At 44.3% G+C, this 15,654-nt stretch overlaps 1 protein-coding gene across 6 annotated transcripts in view; it reads left to right on the forward strand.

The window, feature by feature from the left end:
• Window positions 1–15,654, forward strand: part of AOAH (acyloxyacyl hydrolase) — a 162,872-nt gene that overhangs the window by 87,081 nt on the left and 60,137 nt on the right. For 4 of the 6 annotated variants that reach the window (XM_007065889.4, XM_037890054.2, XM_007065890.4 and 1 more), the window contains exons 17-21: window positions 3,290–3,462; window positions 5,557–5,615; window positions 5,701–5,760; window positions 8,364–8,460; window positions 14,832–14,908. In XM_007065889.4, the coding sequence (XP_007065951.2) occupies window positions 3,290–3,462; window positions 5,557–5,615; window positions 5,701–5,760; window positions 8,364–8,460; window positions 14,832–14,908 (466 nt within the window). The remainder of the gene's footprint in view (window positions 1–3,289; window positions 3,463–5,556; window positions 5,616–5,700; window positions 5,761–8,363; window positions 8,461–14,831; window positions 14,909–15,654) is intronic. The other 2 variants (XM_037890055.2, XM_043540602.1) reach the window with 1 other exon arrangement.

A 15,654-nucleotide genomic window follows, 5' to 3' on the forward strand; every position in this document is an offset into this window, starting at 1 on the left:
TAATAGAAAGCAATAGTATTAGACTTTCATGAATGACTTTAAGACAATTTAACTCCAAGTTCAGAGTAGCAGTGTAAACCTAAGCTCATTCACCCCATACAGCATATGGTCCATTTAGTACTATTTCCCAGTAGTTTGTATTCAATAAGATTTTGTTCCATATTGTGCATGGCAGCACACACATACACATTCTGAATTTTAACCACAGTATCTTAAACTTCCATTTTGAAATGACTTTTGAGAGCCAAACTGATACGGTCTCCCACAGTATTCTTGCCAGCAAGTTAAAGTAGTATGGGCTGGATGAATGGACTATAAGATGGATAGAAAGCTGGCTAGATCATCGGGCTCAACGGATAGTGATCAATGGTTCCATGTCTAGTTGGCAGCCGGTATCAAGCGGAGTGCCCCAAGGGTCGGTCCTGGGGCCAGCTTTCTTCAATATCTTCATTAATGATCTGGAGCATGGCATGGACCATCAAGTTTGCAGATGACACTAAACTGGGAGGAGTGGTAGAGACGCTGGAGGGTAGGGATAGGATACAGAGGGACCTAGACAAATGACAGGATTGGGCCAAAAGGATTGGGCCAACTCCATCCTGCTCTTAGGATGGAAGAATCCCATGCACCGCTACAGACTAGGGACCGAATGGCTCGGCAGCAGTTCTGCAGAAAAGGACCTAGGGGTTACAGTGGACGAGAAGCTGGATATGAGTCAACAGTGTGCCCTTGTTGCCAAGAAGGCCAATGGCATTTTGGGATGTATAAGTAGGGGCATTGCCAGCAGATTGAGGGACGTGATCGTTCCCCTCTATTCAACATTGGTGAGGCCACATCTGGAGTATTGTGTCCAGTTTTGGGTCCCACACTACAAGAAGGTTGTGGAAAAATTGGAAAGCATCCAGTGGAGGGCAACAAAAATGATTAGAGGGCTGGAACACATGACTTATGAGGAGAGGCTGAGGGAACTGGGATTGTTTAGTCTCCAGAAGAGAAGAATGAGGGGGGATTTGATAGCTGCTTTCAACTACCTGAAAGGGGGTTTCAAAGAGGATGGCTCTAGACTGTTCTCAGTAGTAGCAGATGACAGAACGAGGAGTAATGGTCTCAAGTTGCAGTGGGGGAGGTTTAGGTTGGATATTAGGAAAAACTTTTTCACTAGGAGGATGGTGAAGCATTGGAATGCGTTACCTAGAGAGGTGGTGGAATCTCCTTCCTTAGAGGTTTTTAAGGTCAGGCTTGACAAAGCCCTGGCTGGGATGATTTAGTTGGGGGTTGGTCCTGCTTTGAGCAGGGGCTTGGACTAGATGACCTCCTGAGGTCCCTTCCAACCCTGATATTCTATGATTCTATGAACTGTGAATACAATATTTTGTTTTTGACAGTAAAAATAGGTGTCTATGGTAATGTCCTTACCCAGCATCCACCTCAAATAGCCATACTGAGTACTGGGCAGATGTGGGTAGATAAGGAGGAGGGACTCAATGAGGTGACTCGATGGCATCTGTTTCAGCCCCATGGATTCTTTAGCATAAACAGAGTGGTGGAGAGAGAGAGCTGAAGCATCCATGCAGGAGGCTCCTCCCATAGATTGTCTATGACCTGTTCCCTGTGCACTTCCACGCAAGGTGCCCCAGGGGCCTAGGCTCCTAGCCATGTAGCAGGGGCGTGGGTAGCCCTCCGGTTCCTAACACCCTCTCTTTCACAGCAGAACACCACAAGTTGCATGGTCTGGGGACATCTTAGCCACAGACATGAGGACTGTATGTGCGCCGCAGAGCCGTGTTCTTAAAACTGGCCTGTTATCTCTCGAGTCAGTGGAGCACAAGTAACAGGAGTGTGTACGCGTGTGTGTGTGTGTGTGTATCAGGAAGTTTTGGATATAATAAACCAGTTATTTAAATCATATAAAAGAGGGATGTTCTCTAGGCAGCCCACTTTTTAATTCAAATTTATTTTGCATTAAAGAGTTTTTCCAAAGCGGTTTCCTGCTGAATGTAATAAGGGAAATATAAATCTGCTCTCACTAATGACCGAGACTCCCGATCAATGAAAACCTAAGTCTTGTTGCTGTGTCTCACTGACAAGCGCAGTATTTTAACAATGTGCCTGCGCAATTATTCTGTGGAAAATGAAATGTCAGCTGCTCCTACATCTAATTTCCTACATTTGCTACATCCGCAGTATCCGCTCTCCCTTGGAGCACTGGTAAAAGACATACAAGATTTGAAAGCCTCAGCTATACATGATGTCTGTCTGTTATACCCAGACAACAATGTATTGAATGTGAGATGTACACACTAGTTTGGAAAACATCTGTTGTTATCCAATGCAACTGTCATAACACTATCTTAAATTTACATCACATCTTTCATCCTAAGTGATTTATATACTCAAGAATCATTTCATCCGCTTCTGGGGTGAAACACAGCAGCTGTTTAACAAAACACAGCAAAACAATGGAAAAATTTAGAACAGTAAGTGAAGAATATCTTCTCCAAATGAAACTTCAGGGGGAAATTTAGCACAGTTGTGTGTAGATACCCAAACTGGAATTTTACAAGTACATCACTGTATTTACTATCGCTGTTTTCTTGGAAAGTGACATGGAATCTTTAATGACCACAAGAGACAGGACCTTGGTTTTGTGTCTCATCCAAAAAATTATACCTTAAGGTAGAAAATTAGTGTTGCTCTCACCATGTCTGGGTACTGGTTCAGTACTGATTTAGAGGATAAAATGCCCGGCTGAATCACAAATACCATTTCCTACAGCACTTTGATGTTCCTTGGTGTTCCCCAGGCAAAATTATAATCCCACTAGAATCAAGGTACTGGATGATATGGTATAGGTTTGTGGATTTTAAGGCCAGAAGGAATCACTTACAATAATCTAGTCTGCCCTATAATCCTAATTCCCCTCTCACTGGGTACATAAAAATTAACTCAGTTGAAATCAGTAGAGTTATCTCACAACAAAATGAGTGCAAGAGAGAAGAGAATCAGGTGTTGGGTCCTTTTATATAGGGAGGCCACTCTGTGTGCTTATTAAAAAGCATGCACTTGCTTGTTTTTTGTTGTGTTGAGGGTTTTTTACATGACTTGTGACTGTGGAAATAAGTGATACCAAACCAAAGAACATTGTTTTCATTCCATTTTAATCAGCTATTACAAAATGGAGAAGCACTGACTAATAACACTGCTGTTTCATGCTAAACACTGTCTTTTTGTGTGTGAGCACATTAATCAGTAAACTATCTGACCTTTTTTCCTATTCTTTCATATATAGGAGACCTGACACAGTGGCTCACATGACTACACCCAACCAAATGCACGCCAATGTCATGCAGATGCTGCAGTATCTAAACTCTCAACTTCCTAAAGGCAGCCATGTGATTTTAACAGGCTTGGTAGAAGGTCGCTTTCTGTGGGATCATTTACATAGCAGATACCATCCTCTTGGTAAATATCTGACCTTGTTTTCAATTTCCTAGGCATGAATCTTGAACTCCACTGATGTACATTACAAGATGGTTTTAGGAATGGTGAGCCCCTGAACTCAGTGGTATTACACCAGGGTTGGATTTGTCCCGGTTCATCCAAAACTGCTGTCTAACTGGCTGATCATTGTTTTTGGGGAGGTTGTTCCTGGAGCTAAACAGAGTCATTTACGTGAACATCTGTCCACACCCAAATTTTAGATGTTTAGATAAAATTGGACTCAGATTTGAACAACCCCATGTCTAGGTTTTGCAGAACAAACCCCAGCCGATGAAATTTTGCAAAAACAAAGTCATGCCCAATAGCTCCCAGTGAAAGTGGAGCTGTGCAACCCCAAAGTTCACAACATTAACAAGAATGTGCTTGGGCTTTTTTTAAACATAGAATTGTAATAAGGCACTTTGGGTCAGTTCTTGGAAGCCTCTCATTTCAGAACACATGTGAGGCTGCACCCATGACCATGGTAAGCTCTTTGGGGCCTGTATTTTTGTTCTGTGTTTGTACAGCACCTAGCACAGTAGGGTCCTGGGCCATGACTGGGGCTCTACACACTATGGTAATATTACTACTACTACTAATAATAATAATAATTAATAAATGCACACCCTGTTTATTGCCTTGATATTATGCCAAGCAAAGAAGGGGGCATTGCCATGAAGGGCTGCTCATGTATGGGCCAGTGGGAAACTCCCTGGAATTCACAATTTTTTGTATGTGCAGACAAGTTATGTTGCTTGGGATGTGCTTTTTGGGGTTCACCTACCCAAAGTTAATAAGAAATGTAAAGGTTTTGTACAAAGAGCGAGAATGAGAGTGCAAAACTGTTTAGCATACTCTCCTCCAAAGCCTGTGTAAGGAACTGTGAATGCACACAATCAATCATCCAGGGATCAACTCTGGGACTATTTGCACCAAGGGTTTAAGGCACACACCCCTATCACTAGATCTAAAGGAGTAATTGCCTTAGCTCTGAGTATAAGTTGAAGGCTGTTGTAGTCGCTGGGTCCAGTCCATAGAGGAAGAGTTGATCATACTGTTAAACCAGTGTAATATACCTGCAACTGATTTTGCCAATCTATGGGTATTAGAGCTCTTCAAAGCTTCTGTGATTTCGCTCTCTCCTAGGTTCATCCTGTTAATTACTGGCACTGTCATTACAGCCTGAGAAGGTTGTCTGTCTTATATAGCATGTGCTACTCTAACCCTGAAAAGAACCCATTTTCCTACCCCACCACAGAGTGAACAATCTCCACATTTTGGTATCAGTTTAATTAGTGAGTGACTACCAGAGAAGTAAGCAGCCAAAAAAAGCCTACGGTTCACAGAGCACACAGGGCCAATGTGTGGCACGATGAATGTCAGAGGAAGTCTGCCTGGCGTTTAAGTTAGTGTTTGAATTCGCTCACCCACGCAGATGTATACATTTCCTTCTATGACAGGCAAATTGTTTCTGCCTTTTAAAAATAACCTTTCTATGGTAAATGTGAAAACAGTGCATACCCAGTCGCCTTCAATCTTCCTTTTGGGTTTGAAATGGCTACATTTGTTTGGAGAGCGAAAGAAGCATTAGTGGATAAAGCATCAGTCATTCACCCTGGAGATTTGAACAGGCTATTATATGACTACGCTTGCATGGAGGTTGAATTGTCTGTAGAAGGAGGGGGAGGTGTAGGTGTGTGGGAGAATGAAAACAGTTCCTGAACAATGTGGCTGAGGTCACTGGCATGGCGGAAAGTTCATGCTACTGCTGCTGTCGCCGTACCCGGGGCAAAATCCTGGGTCTTGCAGGATATGAGTAACTCTTGTTGACTTTAGCGGGAATTACTTGAATCCTGACGGTGGACAATAAGCTTCTATTCCCCTTACCAGTGTGAGTCGTTCTACTAGTGGGATTACCCATGCAAGTAAAGTGAGCAGGATTTGATGCCTAGATCTACAAACTTTCAGTTCCTCTTAGCCTACATGGTATAAAACTTGGTAACCAGGTACAGTAGAGGGTTTCAAAGAAGAAAATTTGACTTAAAATATGAAAAGCTAAACACTTCTTTTTTTCAGGTCAGCTAAATAAAGATATCACATATGAACAAGTGTATGCATTCCTAAGTTGTCTTCAGGTAAGTTTTCCTCTTCAACTGGTTAAATATCTCTTTTTTTCCTGTCTTATCTATCACTGAAACAGTATTTTGTTTGATCACACAGATCAGTCCCTGCAATGGGTGGATGTCTTCAAATGAAACCCTCAGGAACCTCACCTCAGAGGTATGTCTAAAAAGGACAGTTTAATAATTTCTTTGGTCATCCCCTTTTTAAAGGGAGTGTTTTTGGATAGGGTCCCAAATGAAAGATGTCAGTATTTTTATTTTCATAGAGATGGAGGCAAGCCCAGAAAACGAGGGTCTGGATTTCAAACACCTCTGAAGTTCAGGGCTCTTCAGGTCTGGGATCTGGGGTTAAGTTATGGAATTCAGATTTGGATTCTAGTCCTGATTATGCCCCAGACTTATTCACATGGGACATGATTTACCCATTGCACTATGACACAAATATATATATTGTAACCTCTTGTTCTTTAAGAAGAGAGCTTATTTAATAAAAAGAAAAGAGGCCTGCTTGGAACCCATGTGAGCGAACAGGGCAAAGAGGACAAGTAACTGTGACTACAAAATCCAACTGAATTTCTTTCAGTGGGAGCAGGAGCTGAGTTAACTGGCATTGCGGAAAGTTCTAAAGGACCAAATTGTAAGGTCGTTACTCAGGCAAATCCCACTGACTTAAGTGCCAATTTACCTGAGCAAGGAGTGCCTGAAAACTGGATTTGGCCCAAAGTACCTTAATGGGCAGGGCTACACAATGTTGCCAATGCAGGTTTCTCTATAAATTATCCTAGAAACCTGACCCTACAACTGGCAAATGAATCGTCTGAGGGCCACAAAATGTTATCCACTTACTTTCTCTAAATCAAGGGTCTCAAACTCAATTTTGCTTAGGGCCAGTGCCAGTCCTCAGATCCTCCCAGCGGTCCAATAATGTCATTCATGCCACCCAGAACCCGCCCCCCCAAAACTCTGCCTCCCCCAAAACTCCTCCCTCCACCTTTCTAAGGCTCTGGGAGGGAGTTTGGCTGGGGGAGGAGGTCTGGGTTAGGAGACTCGGGTGCAGGCTCTGGGACGGTGTTTGGGTGCAGAAGGGGTGAGAGGTTGGGCTCTGGGAGGGAGTTTGGGTGCTGGGTACAGGCTCTGGGCTGGGGCAGGGGGTGGGGGTGCAGTAGGAGGGGATGGGGTTGCAGGCTCTGGGAGGGAGGAGGAGGGAGTTTGGGGGCGGGAGGGGGGTGTGGGAAGGGGAGGAGTGCAGGCTCTGGGAGGGAGTTTGGGGGCTGGGGTGTGTGGGGAGGGAGTGCAGGTTCGGGGAGGGAGTTTGGGGGTATGTGGGGAGGGGGTAGCTCTGGAAGGGGGTCAGAGGGTGTGGCACTTACTTGGGGGTCTAATGCGGGGCAGTCCAGGGGGCCCCCACACACTGCTGCCCCCAGGCACCGTCTCTGCAGCTTCCCATTGGCCACAGGGGTGCTTGAGGCGGGGGCAGCGCCACGCAGGTACAGCCCTGCCCCGCCCCACCCCAGGGTCACAGGGAGGGGTCGGTAGACAGGTGGAGCTAACAGGCAGATGCCGCTCACCTCCATTGTGCTGCCGGGGCCCCAGGCCATTGTAAATCGCCTGGGGCGGGGGAGCGCCCAGGGGCAGCAGAGGGGGCCAAGGGAGAGACCCAGCCCCAAAACTGCTAGAGTCCCACGGGCCACACTGGGGAGGTTCCACGGGCCGGGAGTTTGAGACGCCTGCTCTAAATGTACAAATATATTTGAGGTTCTCTCCCCTGCAGTCATGCAAAAAAAATCTATGCACTAGACAATAATTATGGCCCCAATTTTACAAAGACTTGCACACGTGCCTTTACCTGTACGTTCTGTGAGTAGTACCATGGATCGTCAATGCATGTAGTTAAGAACACACCGAAGTCTTTGCAGGATCGGAGCCTGCGCCTTTTTATAAGACAATACAAACTCTTCAGTACATATCTGTTGTCCAGGAGCTATTCATGTGTCTGCAGGTCACCATTCTGAGCTCTTGTCTGAAAATAACTTTGTACGTTCTTACCTAAACTGCACACATTAAATGATGAGATTCTGATCTCCATTACGGTGGTAGAAATCACATTGGAGATACATGAGTTAGTTGGAGTCCACTGAAGTCAATGGAGTTACTCTGGATTTACCCTGCAGCAAGGGAGATCAGAATCTGGTCAGGGATATGGCATGTAAGTACTGAAAAGGGGCAGTGTACAGGGAAGGAGAGAACTTTGCCTATATAAGGAATTTCAATTCTCTGCAAACTGTAGGAGCGATGAAAAGGGCCTCCAAAACGAGAGTTCTAAGCCCTGGTCTACACTGCAGAGTGATGTCAACTTAAGGCAGCTTCTGTTGACTTAACTATGTCAGTGTACACACTACTGCCTTGCTCCCGCCGATGTAAGCGCCCTACCACACCGACATCATAACTCCACCTCCACAAGAGGCATAGGGTTTATGTCGATGTAGTTACGGCGACGCAGTGTTCATGTAGACACTGTGTTACTTACATTGGCTGTCGGCTATCATTGCTGTCAATGTCACAGCTCCAAAATTGGCAAGAAAACCCAGGGCTGGTGGTGGGCTCCAGCTAGAGCCCGGCTGCCTCCCATCCTAGCTCCCCTCTCAGGGAGCTGAAAAGCCCAGACGGCTGCTCCCCACACATTGGTTACAAAAGCTGAACCCAAGTGAAGTGGTTTCAGTGGCCGTGAAAATCTCATTAATTCCTTGGTTTTTTTTCCAGAGAGCTTTACAGCTTTCCAATGTCCTGAAAGAAATAGCAAGATCTGAGATGTTTGACAATTTTGATGTTTTCTACATGGATTTCCCACTGGAGAAAAGTAAGTTGCATTTTGTACTATTCAACAAGCAATTAGATAAGAATGAGACAAACAGCTTTAATATGCTTCTTATTTTTAGTGCTGTACAGTGAAAATAGCAGCACAGTCATTCAGCCAACATGGACCTAGTGATAGGGCTGATGGTCACATGAGGAGACTCTTCTTAGTTTCCCATCCCAGTTCCACTGTCTCTAGGATAGACAGCGCACATGGCCCCTGAGATAGAGTGCCCCATGTTGCTCAACTGCAGGCCCCCTGGCTGATGAAGAAGGGGCATTCATAAGTTTCCAAGGAATGCAGGATCTTGGATGTGTGTGCTGCGGGGGTATAAAATACAGGGGCATTATGAAACTCACAGGAACCTGAGAGGCCTCACACAGGGGAAAGAGCATTCAGCCTGCAGCACTCGGAACAGCTAGAATTGTACTTAGAGTAAGGAGCACTTTTAATCCAAACATCTCAAAGGGTTTTACACACAATAATAAATTAAGCCTTACAACACATCTGTGAGGTACAGCAGGCAGGCAGGTTATTAACCATTAACTGGGTGCTGAGAGAGCATTCTCTGTGAGGATCCCTCAGTCCAGGAGCAGGCTTCTACCCCAGGTCCGAAGTATTCCTAGTCTATTGACCTGCAGGGCATGCTGCAGGACACATCTATGTATGCAGGCTGCCACGGAGGTGAGCTTTGGAAAGGAATCAGACGCGTGGGGGAGAGGGAAGTTTGGTGCTCTGCAAGTGATCGAATTTTGTAATGTATGGCATTTGCATCTCAACCCTTGGATAGATGCCCATTTTTCATTTTTGTACATATCTAATAATAGTAACAGAGGTTCTTCAAGCTGAGTCTCTGCACATTTGTTTTAATAATGAAGAAACTAAGGCTCAGAAAAAGTAAGCATTTACCCAAGCTCTCAAAAGCTGTTGGAGGCCTGGGCGTAAATACAGGATGGATGGGGGAGAAGGAGGCATTCCTCTTCTGTTGGGATCAGGGAGAACTCGAGGGGAGCACCAAAGGGGCAAGAGGGGCAGCAGCAGCAAGAGGCGTGTGTACAAGTAGCTGCTTCTCCCCCCTCAACTTTAAGGCCAAAATTCCTCCAGTGATTAGAGGTACTATAAGGCTGGCAAGGAAACTGAAGTTTTCCAGCTTTCCAGTCCTCTGCCCTCCCCACTGACTTTCCCTCTCAGTTTAATATTTCTCCTCTATTGTGGTTACATATTGCAGAAATAGCATTTTTGTTTTTAAAATACCCTGATGTAATGCTTTATTAAAAACCAACACAATCATTTTTAACCCCCCAAAAACCTCCATGGAGTTGGCTGCTGGGCCAGATGATTCTAATAAAAAAATATTGTTGTTTATACTATGGTACACCAGATTTTCTAGGTTGGATTTTGTCAAGGTTCCTTCCCCACTCTGAGCTCTAGGGTACTGATGTGGGGACCTGCATAAAAGACCCCTTAAGCTTATTCTTACCAGCTTAGGTTAAAAACTTCCCCAAGGTACAAACTTTGCCTTGTCCTTGAACCGTATGCTGCCACCACCAAGCGTCTTACACAAAGACCAGGGGAAGAGCCCACTTGGAGACATCTTCCCCAAAATATCCCCCCAAGCCCTACACCCCCTTTCCTGAGGAGGGCTTGATAAGAATCCTCACCCATTTGTACAGGTGAACACAGACCCAAACCCTTGGATCTTAAGAACAATGAAAAAGCAATCAGGTTCTTAAAAGAAGAATTTTAATTAAAGAAAAGTTAAAAGAATCACCTCTGTAAAATCAGGATGGTAAATACCTTACCGGGTAATCGGATTCAAAACATAGAGAATCCCTCTAGGCAAAACCTTAAGTTACAAAAAGACACAAAAACAGGAATATACATTCCATCCAGCACAGCTTATTTTACCAGCCATTAAACAAAAGGAAATCTAACGCATTTCTAGCTAGATTACTTACTTACTAACTAACAGGGGTTGTGAGGCTGCATTCCTGATCTATTCCTGGCAAAAGCGTCACACAGACAGACAGACCCTTTGTTCCCCCCAGATCTGAAAGTATTTTGTCTCTTCATTGGTCATTTTGGGTCAGGTGCCAGCTAGGTTACCTTAGCTTCTTAACCCTTTACAGGTGAAAAGGTTTTGCATCTGGCCAGGAGGGATTTTATAGCACCATACACAGAAAGGTGGTTACCCTTCCCTTTATATTTATGACACGCCCCCCCAAATCACAGATAGGGTGAACCACGGGCTGTGATTTTTTCCTGGAGCTCTAGGAGAAAATAGAGTTAATAAGACACATGCACCTCTAAATATACTACTAACTGTATAAAAACTAACAATATTTTCCACATCTCAAGGATGATTTTAACCAGTTGATTCTGGGACAGCTTCACTGCTATTGTTGTTCACGCTAGCTCAGGTATTCTACACACACTGCTATCACACCTCTGATTGCAGTGTAGACATACCGTGATGCTTTCTCAGGGAATTCAGGACTGTGAGTCACCTTGTTACCCCCATGCTCCATCGAGAAAGGGGCTTGTTGGAGCTAAACTATGTGATGGGATCCCCGGGCTACAACCTGGGGCTGGGGTGCCCCCTTAACTATCCAGCCTGGGCTTTCTCTCACAATGCTTTGCTTGTGACAAGCAGCAAACCCCTCCAGGCACTGCTATCACTCAGTACAATAGCATGTGGAGCCCCACACCCAGCTAGAATGCATGAATGCTCCCTGAGCCACCCACGAATCACACGGCAAAAGACACCAGCAAATCTCCCAAGCCCCCAGCGTTGTACCCCCAGAATAAACCATCTTGCCCTGGCCAGAAGCCTGACCTGTGTACGTTTATTACCCAGTCCGCCTGTCTCTCACTGTGGAGAGGGCACACACTAGCTTTTGTAAACTGAGCTGAGATTTCCCAAGCACTTCAATCAAAGCACACTGTTTTAGGTAAAATATAAAACAGATTTATTAACTACAGAAAGTTCAATTTTAAGTGACTATAAGTGGTAGTCACAAAAGGTCAGAGATAATTACCAAAGAAAATAAAAGGTAAGCTCACAATCTAAATCTTAAACCTTATTAGACTAGGCAATATTTGGATCAAGCAATTTTCTTCCCCCACTAGATGTTACAGGTCTTAACAAACAGGCTTCCCCTTTAAGCTTGAGAACAGTCTCCTCAGTTCGTGTCTTTGTCTTCCCAGTGTTCTTGTTGCTTCCAGTGTAGGTGGGGGAGAGAAAGGCCAAAGTATGATGCTACTGTCCCCTATTTTATATCCTCAGTCCATGTGCCTGGAAAACACCAATCCTGACATGTCCTGGTGAGCTTTGCTGAGTCACAGAGTTGAGCAATCCCCCATTGTGTGATGCTTGCATAGCCCTCCTACAGCATTGCAAATCCCTTGTTTACAACTCTTCTGCTGATTAATGGTCACTTAATACTGGGAGTGGGAGTGGGTCACCACCCTTGTTGTTGCTGGGAACTAGCAGTAGAGACTCTCAAACTTACAACATATTTCAGTAACAACCAGAGAGCAAAAATCTCATAACTTCAGACACACTAACGATATGCGTATTTGGACAGAACAATGCGTTTCAGCAGATCATGAGTTTTTGTATGATATCTTAGATAATATGCTTTGTATGAAATGTATCATAATTATATGACAGGGATGAATATGGGGGTTGCTTTGAGGTACAGAATGCCACACACTCCCTGCTGTTAGGCTCCCAGACTGTCTCCTCAGAAGGTCTGCCTGCCTTTACTCTGCCTTGCAGGTTAAGCTCAGGTGTGCTCCAATCCCCAAACCTCCTTAAAATGCGTTCCCCTACAGTACCCAGCCCCTGTCAATGGACACTCTCAGAGACGACCAAGTCTGCTGTTTCCAAGAGACAGCGTATATACCAGTCTGTTATGTCAGCTGAAGATTCACCCTTTAATATATTGCACTGAGATGAACTTATAGTAAAACCAAGAATAAGTTTATTTAAAAAAGAACAAGCACTGGGACTCAGGATCCACTTTGGGATCAGAAGCCAGTGGTTTTGAAACAATGGGATGCCCCTGTGTGACAGCAGAGCCAGGATTCCAGGGGCTGTGCATGGGTTGTGCAATAGACAGACAGTGAAGTACAACTTCCAGCCAGTATTGTCATTGTGGCTTTTCTGGCAGGGGCAACTATCAGTCAGAAATTGGTCCATAGGCTTATTTAAAGTAGGAATAGAAAAAAAAAGTGAAGTGAAAATTATTAAGGGCTGGATGATCCTGTCCTGTGGAGAGAGGGCAGACAAAATTGCCAGGAAACTCTGTGAGATGAAGCTCACTGAGCTTCTCAGCTTCACAGGTCCTGGGAGGGAGCCCTGCAGATCTGGACACACATTAATGGCATCTGTCTGTGATGCCTTTGGGGTGTGTAGCACCAACACTCCCCTGCACCATGCTCGTGCAATTCTATTTGCTCCATGAACTAGTGTGCAAGGGAATGCGAGGGCTCCCTGCATCCTCTCTCGCTGCTGTGCAACCTGGCAAGGGCAGGCAGAGTCTGCCACTTAAACACTAGTGTAGCCTACAAATCTTGTCCCAGAACCAATGGTCTGGTTGAGCTGTGCTTGGTGCAGGGCCAGAGAGTGTGATACAGCCATGTAGCACCGCCACCGGAGGGATGTGTGTGTGTGTGTAATGGTCCAATGAGTTACAAAGCCTATTGCTGCATCATTGGCTAGAGATGCTAAATGTAGCCATTAAATATATCAGAGCAGATTCTCAGCTGGTGTAAATCAGCACCGCTCCATGGAGATTAGTGGCACGGCACTGGTTTACACCAGTTGAGAACCTGTCCAATAGCTTCTGAAGACGTTTGAGAACATGAGATACGTGGCTGAAGCACAATCTCTCCCCTACCCACTTTGATGTAAATACAGGTGAACTCCCTTCCTTGCCAAGGAAAAGAATAAAACATGCTCAAACACTAACTTGAATCCCAAAATGAAATGGTACCTTCAATCCAAAATCCTCACACTATTACGCTTCGTAGGATTGGTCCATGCTTATGCCTCCCAAAGGAAATTTTTACAAGATCCTTAATGCATAAAAAAAGATACTAACAGGAATACAAACCAAAAGGCATCATCCCTTTGCATTATACCTTTGCATCCTTGCTCTCCTATTCCTTCTTGTCTATGTGAGGACCGAAAATAATTGTAACTGTGACAGCTCAGTGTTGTCTTACTTTAGATCACGTGTCCTGGATTAAAGTATATAGTATTGCAGTATGGCTGAGTAATATTGTATCACTAATGTATCCCAGATCCCTTATGAAAATGCAGTGTGTATCTCATGAGCAATTTTTTTTAAATAATATAATCGCCTAATTTTAAGAAGGACTTGGAGTGCCATGATTTTTTTGTGTGTGTGTGTGTGTAATGTACAAGGAAGATCCAGAGTGTATGGTGTGTTACTAATAAGCAATATGGTTTTTTAAAAATCTATCTGTTTTGCATCACTTATTCTTTGTCTGTTTAAATCAATATTGTGGGTCTGATTCTACAAATAGATCAGTGTTTGAAAAAATCTGAATCGGGCCCCAGGTGCAACAGCAGTGATTCTAGGGCAGGTTGTTTAGCAAAGCAGAAATGCTGTTTTCAAAAGGGAGATGGAGGAAGAGAGCATGTTCTCTCATGATGGAATATGTGCGTAATACCATTAAAAATTCTCACTCCATCATTATAAAATAAATTATTGAATTAGGAGTTAGCTAAGGCCATTTCCACTGGTCCGATGCATGATCGCCATTCAACCCTTTTCAAGGAAGGAAGCTTTTTATTCCTTCCATGGCTCTGGGGCTTACAGAACAGCACCATTTGCCTTGAATGCAGTGCTTATATAATTCAGAAAGATTATTTTGTCAGAGTTGAAAAGGGCCACTCGCAAGAAAAGTAACTGAAAATGACATTCTGTTCCTGAAGACATCAACCCAACTGTCTACTGGTACAATCTCTTTTTCCAAGCAGAAGTGTCTTTATTTTTGGCCTTGCTGAAGATGCTGCTGATGTAAAATGAGGGAGTGTTAAATATTTCATAGTGTCACTCACTGCAGCAGCATTCTTAGTTGGAAGGCAAAGTTAATTGTTTTACAATCATTTATGTTCAAAGAACTTCCCTGTATAAATACAATGGATAAAAAAAATAAAGGCTTAAATACTACCCTACAGAAAGGGGATTGAATGCGGTATTGGTTCTGGCACTATTTCATAAATTAGCATAATCTTTATGCACAGCAGTTGTCTGCTAAAAATACTCTCTCTGATGTGGCATGAAGGGGATGTGATGTGTGTGTGTGTGTTTAATCCTTTGTGATGATGTGATTTACAGTTGATGATGAGTGGCGCAAACTAGGAGGAGAAAGCTGGCAGCTGATAGAACCTGCTGATGGATTCCATCCTAATCAGGTAAAAAAAAATGTGGGAAAAAAGGGGCAAAGTTTTTTCGGTTTTCAAAGACTCATGCTTCAAACTCCCTGGAACCACAAGTTCAAATCTCAGGAGGGACTGTCAGCCCTTCATCCTTCTAAGATGAGTACATTGCGTTCCCTTGTGTTTGGAGGACAGATTATAAACTGAGGTTGGTTCTGCTCTGCATTAAAGATACTTGCGTCCTTGGCCAAAGTTTCCCTGCTTTCCCATGTAGTTCAGAGTGCCATGTGCCTGCATAATGCCCCCGAATAGTTCCATTTCAGTTGTACTGTGTCGTATGCTGTAGTTGGAAACCTTCACTCTCAATTTGCTGCTTTCCTTCACTTGTATGTTGTTCATTGAGGCAAAGTCTGCGTCTGTGTACACAGCAGCTGGGAGGTGTAGAGATAGCACACTAAAAGTGTGTATGGCACCACAGGCAGAGGCTCAAATTAGCCAGCTGAGTACAAGCCCGCCTGACCGCGGGGTACGTACTCAGGCACCTAGCCTGAGCCAACGCCCATGCTACCATGGACACTGCTATTTTAGTGCAGTAGCTCAAGCACAGCTCATGCGTGTATGTTTACCTGAGCTAGGAATTACACCTCCCAGCTACAGTGAAGACATACCCTTACACGTGTGCTTCACTACTACCCACATGCTTCAAGTTAAGCATGTACATGAAATTTTGCAGGCTCAGGCCCTAGTATATTAAGCTACTCAGTTAGGGCCAGTTTGCACTC

The sequence above is a fragment of the Chelonia mydas genome, chromosome 2 (assembly GCF_015237465.2).
Source record: "Chelonia mydas isolate rCheMyd1 chromosome 2, rCheMyd1.pri.v2, whole genome shotgun sequence".
In the NCBI taxonomy this organism is placed as follows: domain Eukaryota; kingdom Metazoa; phylum Chordata; order Testudines; family Cheloniidae; genus Chelonia; species Chelonia mydas.